Consider the following 12,443-nt stretch of genomic DNA (forward strand, 5'->3'; position numbering starts at 1 on the left):
GGTAGTTCTCAAGCCGTGGATTGAGATACTCAGAGTTAGGTTTTCTCTCGTGTGGTGGGTGTGTCACAGGTGATACCCAATCAGCAGAGACGTGTCTGTAAACTTGTGGTAATAAAAAGGCAGAGCGCTTGCGCACACAACAGTGTGTTCAACGCACCCCCGTTTCCGTTTAAAAAAAACGCGTTGCTACGTTTTGTCGGGAATGAACATCCGGAAACTGTAGCAAAACGGTGCACACCGTTTTTAGATTGAACGTGAATGTCCTTTTTTGATACTACTTATGTTCAGCATTTTTTCAGTAACAGCCATTTTGCCACTAACTCTCTAATTAATGGCTGTTCATTGTTAGTTTCGGAGCCATTCGAACTGCCTTCACATTTCACTAGGATTCACAGGAAACAATGAATCACTGTTAACTGTTTCATCTGCTTCCCTCAAGGTGGAGGTTTTACCTCCCTAGAGGCGACACAAATAGATTTATGAGATCTTTTATTCCATCGGTTATTGGCTTTTTAAACGAAAAAGTGGTTTTTGGCCTGTGATAAGCGGTGCCTCCTTTCTTTTCTTTTTTCTTCCGCTGCTTCCTTTGACGGTCGAGTGACAACGACAACAGTGGCGCTATCCTGTGTATGAGTTTATGTATATATGATATGGATTCCATTTTATTTATTGTTGTATTTAATATTAATTTCTACTGTCTGCAAGCCAAATTGCCCCTCGGGGACATTCAAGCTTTTCTGTACTCTGTTCACTACGGCTGTATCAGAGCTGTATTGAGTTACTGCTAATGCAAACCAAACATTTCCAGCTGCTGCTACTTCACATTAAAAGCATTCAATTGGAAACATGTCATAGGTGACACAATGTATTTGCATTTGTGTGTAAAAATGCATCTACAAAACAAGGCAACGGCAAATGTGCAGATTTCTGTGCTGAAATGACATTTTGTTTGGCTGCACTGTGAACAGACATCAGTTGCTCTTCTGTTGTATTTCTGACAAAGTAGCTGCTCAAGGAGTGTTAAAAGTAGTGTAGTATTAAACTGCACTTGCCGTTACCACAGTGATGTTATAGATCATAACTTTAAAAGTCATACGTGCCTTTCAAGCATACTGAACTCTTAATGAAACTCCATGCAGTGAGTGGTAAGTAAGTAAATACACAAATAACAAATTTTCACTTCAAAACAGTGAAGCACTTGAAACATTAATGTTAAAGGCCAATGAACACAACACAGATCACAAACCATACAGACTTACACACTCTCTGATATCAAGCTGCCATTGTGTCACTTTTTTGTATAGAAAGCTTATAAAAAAGGAATCACGTGATGAAATAAACGTATTCAGTGAAAAATATCACTTCAAAAGCAATCAGTCACTGGTGGGTTGATCGCAACAGATTGAGCTGAGAAGAAAGCCTGAATGTCAGTGAATACGCAGCTGATAAATTCACACCATGAATACATACAAAAAAGAAAAGAAAAAAGAAATGCTACCTGTCAGTGCGAACTGCTATTTTGTCGTTTCAATGCCACGAGTGTTTGCCTTTGAAATGAGCTGTTGAAGCAGTACCCGTCCCAGGGTCGCACTCGTTACGGCTTTCTTTGTTTGCTCGCAGCAAAAGTCTACTCCACCTCCACTCACAAATATGTTTGTCCCACCCCTTCATCTCTGATGTCAAAGTGATATAAAATTCTAAATAAATAGAATGGCAGAGGATTAAAAAAGATGACATGTTACATTAGCTCTGATCATTTTCCTTGAGACGGGGGGGTTGTCTGGGACTGCAGTACTGATACCATTAGTTTAATTGGAAGCTGGTTCAGATGTAAGACGTGTATTTTATGAGTCAATGAAGTCAGCTGCCCACTCAGTGTCAAAAGAGCAGAAGAAAGCTGTATGTCTGCACACCATCCCAGAGTGGCTCTCTGGTTTACATGGCGTAAAAAGGAGCAGAGTGAGGAGAGAGTAGCTGCCATGAAAAACCTGCAAACTATTCCTAAAGCTCTGACCAGCACTGAATGTTAATTCAGATCTGATAAATTCAATGAAATAGTACATTTATGAATTACTGGTTCCTATAATACATATATAACATTACATTTTACATGCAAGAATGAAATCCCCCTTCCAATACCATAGAGAGAGCCACTTGACCAGCCATGCCAAAACACTTATTTATCAACTTCAATGGAAAATAATCTCAAAATGAAATAGCACAACGCGGTGTCAACATAAAACACATCGCTTTCAAGCCAGAGAGCGGAGTTCACTATGCGGCGAAAACAAAATACTTTCACCCAGGAAACGCTCGTTCGTTTGTTTTAATCCAAACCACGTTGTTTTGGTGGCAAAACACCCCGCTACGCCCTGCTATGCCCCGCAATGCTCTGGAGTGCTACAACTATTATTTCTAGTAATAGTTCCACTATCTTTATCGTTACTATAACTGCCACTGTTCATCATTCCAACTGCTATAATTATTATGAATCATATTTCTCTATATCTGTATATCTGTATCAGTGTCTGTGTCTAAACCGGCAGTGACAGGTGCCGCCCACAAAGAGCCTGGGTCTGTCTGAGGTTTCTGCCTAAAATGAAGTTTTTCCTCGCCACTGTTGCACCTAATGCTTGCTCGTGGGAAATTGTTGGTTCTTTAACTTTGTAAATTATAGAGCGTGGTCTAGACCTACTCTATCTGTAAAGGCCCTGACACACCAACCCGACCGCCAACCGTCGGCAGAAAAGGCAGTCAGACTGATCAGTCGGCTCCCCGAGGTCCAAAAAGTGCCTTGGAACACACCGAAGCGACGCCGACTTGAGCATACGTTCTGCGCGTGCACGAGACATAATACGTCTCCATAACAGCAGGCGGTTCTAATCTGTATTGTCGCCCAAAAAAATGAAAACCGGAAATGACGAACGCGTCACGTGGGTCTGGCTTCTCCAGCCGACCGTAATGGCGTCTCGTTCGGAATACGATCTCATATTTTACGAAAATAGTTCACCGAAACGTGTTTCTGAAAACATTTTAAGCGAGAAATAGGCCATGCAGTTGCTGAATCTGTCTTCATTTCAGATCGACAAAGGTCCGTTTAAAAGATTTTTGTCAGATTTTGAGAGCCGTTCCTCGCTCATCCCGCTCGTCATTTCCGGGTTAGCATTCCACCAATCAGATTGGTCATTGAGTCTGACTGCCCGCCGTCCGATTCAACATGTCAAATCGGCCAAAATGAAGGCCGAACACACCGAACAGACTCGAGTCACTGACCTCGTCAGACTGTCCGACGGCCGATTATCGGGTTGGTGTGTCAGGGCCTTAAAGTGAGATAACTCTTGTTATGATTTGATACTATAAATACAATTAAATTTGATTTAATTTAATTAAACTTAACTGTCATCCTGCTCTTTTATTATGGCCATTATGCGGTGAATGAATTATTTGCAAATGCCAGGAATTGACTCCTGAAGCTAGAAACCAATCAAGGTCTTCTGAAAATAAATGTCATATACCAAATTGAAAAGTGTATCATGGCGCTCATGTTTCCTTGGCAAGTTCTAAACTCGCCATAATTAGTGAGTAACTCAAGTCTTTATGTGAGGGAATGTCAGCGTTATGACTGGATTCTCGGTATTTAAAATCAAATCTGCGATTACAGTAATACTGTAATACTAATACTGAACTCCAGACAATGTCCGACAAACATTGTCTGGAGTTCACATGAGAAAACTGCTTTGGGGTGTTTCTTTTTTAGTCATGAATATTTAAAGTTATTGAGAAATACTTTAGATTTGAAGTTTTTAGGGGCGTTAAAACATCTGGGAGTTAATCAGTTTCAAATGTTCAAAAATGTGTGAAAATATGATTTAAAAATAAAATGCAGGTGAGATTTGGACTAGTACAATACCATTTGCAGCTCAAACTTTCGGATCTTTAACAGTTTTGTTTTCTTCCCCAATCACTTAGAAGGACTCAGGCTCACAATCAGCAGTTTTTTTTGTTGCATTTTTCTTCACTTCAGCTAAAGTTTTAACAGTTTAAACTGGTCTGCTTCAGTTTTATTATTTCCTATTTTATGTATGTGTATCTTGTAATTATTGTAATTCTGTATTTTACTCTCTTTGACGTTTTAATTTGCATTTTTACTTTACTATTTCACTGCGCTGTATTACCACCAAGTCAAATTCCTGTGTACATTGTACATTTGGCAAATAAAGCAATTCTGATTCTGATTAAAACAAATCTGGGTATTTGTCTGGTAGAAATTAGTGAAGTGGTAGTTTAAAAAAATACACTGAATGTGTAATTTTCCTTCAAACTAAACTGTGCTGCCAGAGTATTTCTGTCATAACGTTGACATTCCCTCACATAAAGACTTGAGTTACTCACTAATTATGGCGAGTTTAGAACTTGCCAAGGAAACATGAGCGCCATGATACAGTTTTCAATTTGGTATATGACATTTATTTCAGAAGACCTTGATTGGTTTCTAGCTTCAGGAATCACTTCCTGGCATTTGCAAATAATTCATTTACCGTTTAATGGCCATAATAAAAGAGCGCTTGTTTTAAAGCTAATCCCCCTAAGTACACACCACAACTGAAAAAGGTAGCACTATAACAATCAGGTTTATGAGCCCTCGCGGTTGTCCACAGGTCTTTGAGAACAGGTTTCCTTTGTTTTATTCAGTTTCTCCACATATATCCAGTGGTGTGTTGTGTACATTTTCTGCGAGAACATTTCACGATCGAATCCTTCAGTTCACTCAACCTACAGCATGCAGTAGTTCCCTGTGTGAATCCACTATTCATTCCCTTGTTTGATGTATTGGAAGCACAATATTTAGATTCTATTTCAAAAACGTAGGCAAAAAAGTTGTGCTGACTATAAATCCCCAGAGCAGCACGTGGGGTTTGATCATTTACAGACTTGAGGTACAATATGTGTACACCAGAAAATGAAAATGTTCTACAGAAGTGAAACATTGATTTGCAGTAAATGTAGCCTCTATGAGTGAATTTCAATTATAGGATGGATACCCCACAATGCTCTGGTACCGCTGTGGAGCTCCAAGTTAATTATTTGGTTGACTAATGTGAAGGCCCTGAGCTAGAGCAGCAAGCAAAACCCAATTTTCCCTTTTCCTCCATTGTTCATGAAGTACAGCGAGCATGAGGCATAAGCATGTTTCTCTCAGCAGGATTAGGGGCAGTGGTGGCAGGTTTGTGCCAGGAAAGTCACTGGTTTATCCCCCAGGAAGAATCTTAATCTACATTGGAAAGCAGGGCTTGGCGAGATCAATGGTTTTAGTGTGTCCTAACCCTAACCCAATATCAATATATATCACGACACAGGATATACATACATACAATACAAAAATGTATCAAATTAATGTTGAATGCAATGTAGTACTGCAAAGATTGATTAGTTGTCAACTATGAAATTAATCAGCAACTATTTTGATCATCGATTAATCGGTTTTAATCATTTTTTATCTAAAGAAGTAATACTTCTCTGATTCCAGCTTCTTATGTAAATATTTTCTATTTCCTTCACTCTTATATGACAGTAACCTGAATATCTTTGAGTTGTGGACAAATCAAGACATTTGATGACGTCATCTTGTTTTTTGGCAAACACTGATCGACTTTTTTCACCATTTTTTTCATAGACCAAACAACAAATCGATTAATCGAGAAAATAATAGGCAGATTAATCGACAATGAAAATAATCATTACTTAATAAGTAATTGCCCTAATGCAATGAACTGTGTTCCACTGTTAGGCCTTACAAAAGACAACTCTTTGCACAGGTGAGTGCCAAGTCACACCAGAAAGTGGCGCGGCAAAATCAATTCTACCTTCCCATGCTTGAAGAAAATCAACAGTATTTCTTAGGGAACATGCTCTCATTGGGGCAGCAGCAGGTTCAGTCGACCAATCATCAGCTAGACCGAAATGTGAAAGACCAATCACTAATCACTGACAATTTTTTGTCCAGGGAACTTGATGAGATGATAGCAACTTCAACAATAATGTTAGCTCATGCTAAAGCTGGACAGACAGAGTCCGTTAAGTAGAGCTTGACTTTTGTCTTCTTTTACTTTATTTCTAAAATATCTAGTATGGATGTAAAAAGTCACCAATGTGCAAAATTATCTGGCGACTTCTTCAAGCAGGCTTTAGATGCTTTCCATTGAAAATTGAAAACACTGTTTTGGGCACATCTACCACCAAATCAGATATAGTCGTTGTCGGGCAGAAACCTTCACATTTTGTCATTTTCAATCAATATTCAAGTCAAGTTTTTCATAAATCAATGCTATTGGTCACCCCTTACTCTGTCTGTCTGTGGATTTTTCAAATATTTAAACAGTGACAAGTCCATTTGGTCTGACTTCTTCTGAGGTACATTGAAAATTATAATTTATATATTTAAAAAAATTTCAAATTAGTCTTTTTTTTCCCTTTCCTGAATAATAACGTTTCATTGGACATACAAGGTTTTCATCTGACAGCGTCGATATGTATGGGAACTTTGAGAAAAATCCTTTCGTTATAATTACAGGTTTTTGTTGACAGGAACACATTTCACTCACTTTTACTGAATCCACTGAACATGTGGGTTCCACTGAAATCAATTACCGTAATTTGGGTCTGAAACTTTGTAGTTATAAATACTGATGTGACTGAGCTTTTGAAAAAAAAATAAAAACTTAACTAATTTTGTTATCTTTTGATTACAATTTGGACAACAGCATTTGTAATATGACTGTCCTCAATTGAAGAAATTCTTCTCGATTCTCCATTTTGTCGATTAGTTGGATTGATTAGTTGATTTAATCGACAGATCTATAAAACTGAGTTTCTCTACAAAGAAAAATGCAAAAGCATCGCTTTAAATCTGAAGTTTACCAAAGATATGCTCTTAAAATGTGCAGTAGGTAAGCCTTATAAAACTAACTTTCTGTCATATTTGCTGAAACTGACCCTATGTTCGAGTAGAACTACATGAAGTAGGCAATTAAAAAAAAAGAAATCCGGCTCCTCTGGCACCACCTACAGCCTGTAGTGCGATTTGCAAAAATCCACGGCTCCCTGTTCAGATGCACCAATCAGGGCCAGGGGGGGTGTCTAAATGTGTGTCAATCACTGCTCAGGCACATGCATTTCATAGCGTCCTCCCCTCCCCCTTCCCCATGCACAAGCTGCAGATAGGTTTCCTCCCCTTCCCCCCTCTTCACACGCGCTCTATCGTGCACAGCTCTCCCTTGTGGGGGGAGGGGCTTAGGAGACCGTTTTGGGAGGGAGGGACTGAGTTGTCGTTCAAATTTTCTGGCTAAGTCCTGGATCTTCACAATCCTACCTACAGCACCTTTAAGTTTCCTGGAAATAACATACACATTGACTAAAGAACTCTTAAGTCAACTAAGACCAAATGACTGATTATTTGACTAATCGAGGGGGCAGCCCTGATGACAGCATTACTATGCAGGTCCATGGTAAGTAGTAATTGTCGCCCAGCCCTACGGGGATGTGCTCCGTCCCTGCTGTTGACGCGCCCTCAAACAAAGCATTAAACCACTTAACTGGTGACACTTATCAGCAACAGTGTTGGCTCCCAAGTGTCGATGCTAACAACTGTGTGAGTACAAAGCAGGTGTTGCTAGGAGGGAAATGCAGCACTCTTTCAGTGAATTGACCCTTGGTAAATCAAAGTCAAAATAAAAATAAAAGCTAATTTCCCTTTAGGTCCATACAAAATAAACAAGGACAAACTCAACATGTTGACTTGACCCTCTTCAATTACCAAACATAATTAGAAATTCACAGTATTTTTAAGGGCAAAAAAGGCCGATAATGATCTCTGTTGGTGAAAGACTTTGAGACAGTGTTAGACTAAAGCATAACAGTAACAGTATGGCAGAATAATAATTTCATATTATATCTATCTTCCTTATTTATGTATTGGCATTTCAGAAACAGCTCTTGTTAAACTCAAAGGTGATTGATGATATCTTAAAAACGTAATCATCCCCGGCCTAAACCAGTCACTCGATGATGACTGAGATCGTTTTGTCCCTTGTGTGGCCACTAAGTCATCCCTGGATGATGAATGCATATTAAACCACACACGGAGAACGTGGTGCATCCATCAGAGCAGTGGGAAGCTTTGATATTGGCAGACTGTGTCAAAAGAAAGTGCCAAAACAACCTTTTAAAGCTCTGCACAAGGGTAAAGGTCATTTTGTGTCTCCATTACTTTAACTCAGTGGTTCCCATTTCCAAAGCGGGGTCCTCGAGAGGATTCCAGGGGGTCCCACTCAAAAAGGGGAATCATTTATTTTCACTATAATTCCAATATATTCCAATATTTCATCAGCCGCCCGGCTGGGGTGGGGGCTTATCTGCGACAAAGCAGAAGTGAAGCAGAGGGAGCGTTTCTCAAAAACTTTTTGTGCAGCCTTAACGCAGTAGGCCTTAACTACCGCAATTCAAAATAAATGGGAAGACCTGCGTTTTTGCCGGCCGACACAGGCAATCTGACACACGCCAAGGCATGGGACGGTGGAAAGAGCCTGATTGAGAGACTGACGGAGAAAGTCAGCCATTCCTGATTTCACTGACGTTTTCTCCCTTCTCAAGTTATGTTATTGTTGTGTCCGCATTTTTTAAAAGGTTTACAAAATTAACGGTCAACTGTGTGGCAACGCCGTTGGAGGCTACACCGACTGACGAAGGAAGAGGAAAACATCTAAACATCTAAAAGAAAGAATCCTATCAAATGGGGGACAAAAATTGTATCATAATGGGAGTCTGTGTTCTTTTTTGTGTCAGTTTAGGGGTCCTTGACGTGAAAAGGTGTGGGAACCACTGCTTTAACGGACCCCTGTACTGTTGAAAACAATTATTGTGAAGTTTGACAAAGAGACCAAGCAGAATACCCCCCCCTTCAAAAGCTATTCTGTACATTGTCCTTTTTTGTGCTTTGAAAACGGGAATTAGATTGATCAGATAAAAACTCACTTTCTGCAAAATGCCTATTTTTTGTCACCTCGTGATGCAAGTCAATAAGTGAAAGGACACAGCAGGTGAGATGAGCCGAAGGCTGGCACTGTCAGAACAGCACGGTGTCTGCTTCTGGCTCAGCAGAGTATCTGCGTTGATGCCCCAGGAGCAAAGAGGGCTGAGCACAATGTGTCTGTGCCTTGGTGGAGCTCTGCATTCTGAGAAGGCTACGGCACGGAGCAGGCTTCAGTAGATTCAACGAGGGAAGCAGGTCTGTGGGAAACAGAAACGATCCGTGAGTTTCCGGATATTTCAAGGCAGATGTTATTTTAATAAATGTCTGCAGCCTGCTGCTTTCATCCCCTCTAATCTCCCACAGATACCAAACACTCACAGGTTATGGGGTAAATATTTAATACTGGATTCTGAGTGCAAATGTAGGTTAGCTTGCAAGTTAATTCAGAGGAGTCAAACGGTGAAAACATGTCTGACCTTTCTGTTAATGTGTTCTTGTAACAGAGTTACAAATGTCACCTAGATCAGATTCAAAATTGCTAAGTGTTCCAGTAATGGCTTGTTAAATGTTGCTTTCTACAATGCATACCACACTGAAATTTAAGTCTACAGGTCTTGTATTAAAAAAAAAAATAACAAAATACAAATTAGGGCAAGCTACGCAAACCCACTGGTTTGCCTGTACAGTACATTTAAAGGCCTTTGACACCCACACAGGTGTTTTCAGTTATTCTGGCTGATTAGACCTCTTCCCAGGACTCTGTGGATGTGTATAAACTGATTGATTGACATCTTCCTGAGCCTCCAGTTAGCTCTGTTGCACCTGTTAGGGCAGGACACATGACAACTTTATCATTCTTATTGGTAGATGAAATTTGTGACGTAATTCCCATCAATGCTCCGGCCCACCTTTAACCTGAGCAGAAGTCTAATCAGCTAGAATAACTGAAAACACCTGTGTGGGTGTCCAGAGGCCTGTACTACGAAGCAAGATTTGGCGTTAACGAGGTAACTTCAGGTTCAACCCAGGCTTTTGTGTATCACGACGGTGGACCACATGTTACCGGGTTAAATCGCCGTGGTAACTTACCCTGAACACTTAACCTGCTCGGGAGCAGAGAGAGAGAGAGAGAGAGAGAGAGAGAGAGAGAGAGAGAGAGAGAGAGAGAGAGAGAGAGAGAGAGAGAGAGGTGCGCTCAGAAAAGTTCAAACATTTAAAGACAGACAACCCCGGTAACATTCCCTGATGGGTATTGTTACGAAAGATTTTCAGCGGAGGGAATTTCGTATAGCTATTTGTCGGCTTCTTGAGCCATGTGTTGCCAATGCGCACATCGGTTTGAATTATATTTTTATATTTTTTATTTGCTCTCACGATCGCTTACCACTGCCAGGGTTGCAACTGAAATAGGCTAAAGCAACGACAGTTTATGGAAAGCACAAGTGTAATTATGGTCAGATCTAGTGCCTGACTGATGGGGAAGTGATATTGATAAGCATTGTGATTTACACATTTACAGCGTCTGATATTTTTTGCCAGCTTTCCTCCTGTTTTAGGAAGCAGCGACTGTATTGCTTTTTGCCTGTAAAACCGTGTCTGCGTATTTATGTAGTATTACAGTTTGCTCTTCTTATGTAAAATATGCAGCTCTGGTAGATGTTTGCGATTGGTCACAATGTACAAACACTGCCTCTTTTCTGTGACCGTGCGCGTCGCTGGATTCGGAAACCCTGGGTTGATTGAACTACTTGTGAACCAGCGTCGTGACACAGCTTATGCGGGACCGCGGTTGTTAGGGTTAGTGAAGCCGGGTAACTGAAATAAATCCAGGGCATGTTGATCTTGATTCGTAGTACAGGCCTCAGGGCCTTTAAGCCAGTGGGGAACACTATACTACATATAAACCATTTCAAATTTAACAGATATTAAAGAATATGTATATTTAATTAATCTATATCAGTCATCAAAAAGTGTACATTAAATTCCAATTAATATGTGTTATTATATAATATGTAAGCACTGGGTACCAATCAATCATTAGAAGGTACACCCTGGCGTGACTGCCGTCACTGCCACGCCTCTTTAGGAGAATAGCAGCAGGTCCTGAGTGTACGGATTCCAATGGGAGAAGTGAATGTGAACACAGATTATGGCCGATACGTTCGCTCAAAGTAAATATTGGACCCATTTTTCACAAGCCACATATCTCCAGAACATTCTGACACTAAAATGGCATTTTTCAAACGGACACATCAGGAGAAAATTAACTTTGTTCGTGACCTGTTTCTGTCTCAGGAACAAACTCTTGCGAGAGCTGGCAATACAGATGACGTCCACTAATATTCGCGAACGCCCTAATAAAACTAATTTTCGTAATGCCAAATATGGCTTTTAGCCGTGTAACTATCTAATGTTAGCAGAAAAAGATTATTAATAAATCATATAATTTCAACTTTTCATCCATCCACACAACATTCACTACACTTTCAAACAATGGAACGCCCATTTAGGAGACAGGAAGTGTGTACTGTTTCATACCTGCATGTCTTTAGACTGTGGGAGTAAGCAGCAGTCCCGGACCCGGAGAAAACCCGTGAAAATATGCAAACTCCATACAGAAGGGCCTACGCCGGCCGGTGGGCTAAAACCCAGAACCCTACTTCTGCTAACACAAGATCCTATGTGTAAATGACACTGAAGAATTGAAGTCATTACTGATTGGCTATTCGTTAGCCTATTAACCTAGCCCATTTAGCGTAAACGCTGATACCAGAGTTGTTGACTGAAATTCCTTCCCTCCCCAGAACACAATGGGCAGATCCATTCGTTTTTTTTCTTTCTATATAGTCATACTTCTCTACTTTTTTTGGAGGGAAGGCATGCTGGTAAGCCCAAAGCAGGCATGACCGAAGGCAGTGCAACCTCTCTCAAGACTCTAAAAAGTTGGGGAAAAATGTCCCCGACCAATCAGGTAACAAGTATTGCTCTTCCATGCCTTCACCCTAAAAGATGTAGTGACCCCCTTCCTATGCCAAATACAATGCCCCACGCCTGTCCACCGACAATTTCTCCATCTTTAGAAAGAGGTGATCTTTACTCATGTCCTCATCCACTAGGGAGCATGGCATGGCGAGGATTTGTCTACTGAACTGAAGGGACCTTTTGGATAATTAGAGATTAATTAACAACAGTCGCCCAGCGTATCATTTCGTTTCACTTCAACATTGTACTGTATTGATTCATGATTCTAAACAGACAAAGGCATCTAATTTGGTAGCACTGTTGGAATCAAAACATGAGCTGCATATTGTCAATTAGAGAAGAAAAATCCTCACCGTCATGGTCTCCCGGCTGTGAGCAGAAATCAGCAGCATCCCACTCATAATTCTCATCAACTGAGACCTTTCTTCTGAAA

At 40.4% G+C, this 12,443-nt stretch overlaps 1 protein-coding gene across 1 annotated transcript in view; it reads right to left on the reverse strand.

Moving 5' to 3' along the window:
* Positions 1-7,422: 7,422 nt before the first annotated feature.
* Positions 7,423-12,443, reverse strand: part of igsf9a (immunoglobulin superfamily, member 9a) — a 64,613-nt gene continuing 59,592 nt past the window's right edge. The window contains exons 20-21 of the mRNA XM_031277503.2: positions 12,364-12,437; positions 7,423-9,285 (exon numbers count right to left, since the gene is read on the reverse strand). Coding sequence (XP_031133363.2) covers positions 9,122-9,285; positions 12,364-12,437 — 238 coding nt within the window. The 3' untranslated portion in view covers positions 7,423-9,121. The remainder of the gene's footprint in view (positions 9,286-12,363; positions 12,438-12,443) is intronic.

The sequence above is a fragment of the Sander lucioperca genome, chromosome 14, assembly GCF_008315115.2.
Source record: "Sander lucioperca isolate FBNREF2018 chromosome 14, SLUC_FBN_1.2, whole genome shotgun sequence".
Classification (NCBI taxonomy): Eukaryota; Metazoa; Chordata; class Actinopteri; order Perciformes; family Percidae; genus Sander; species Sander lucioperca.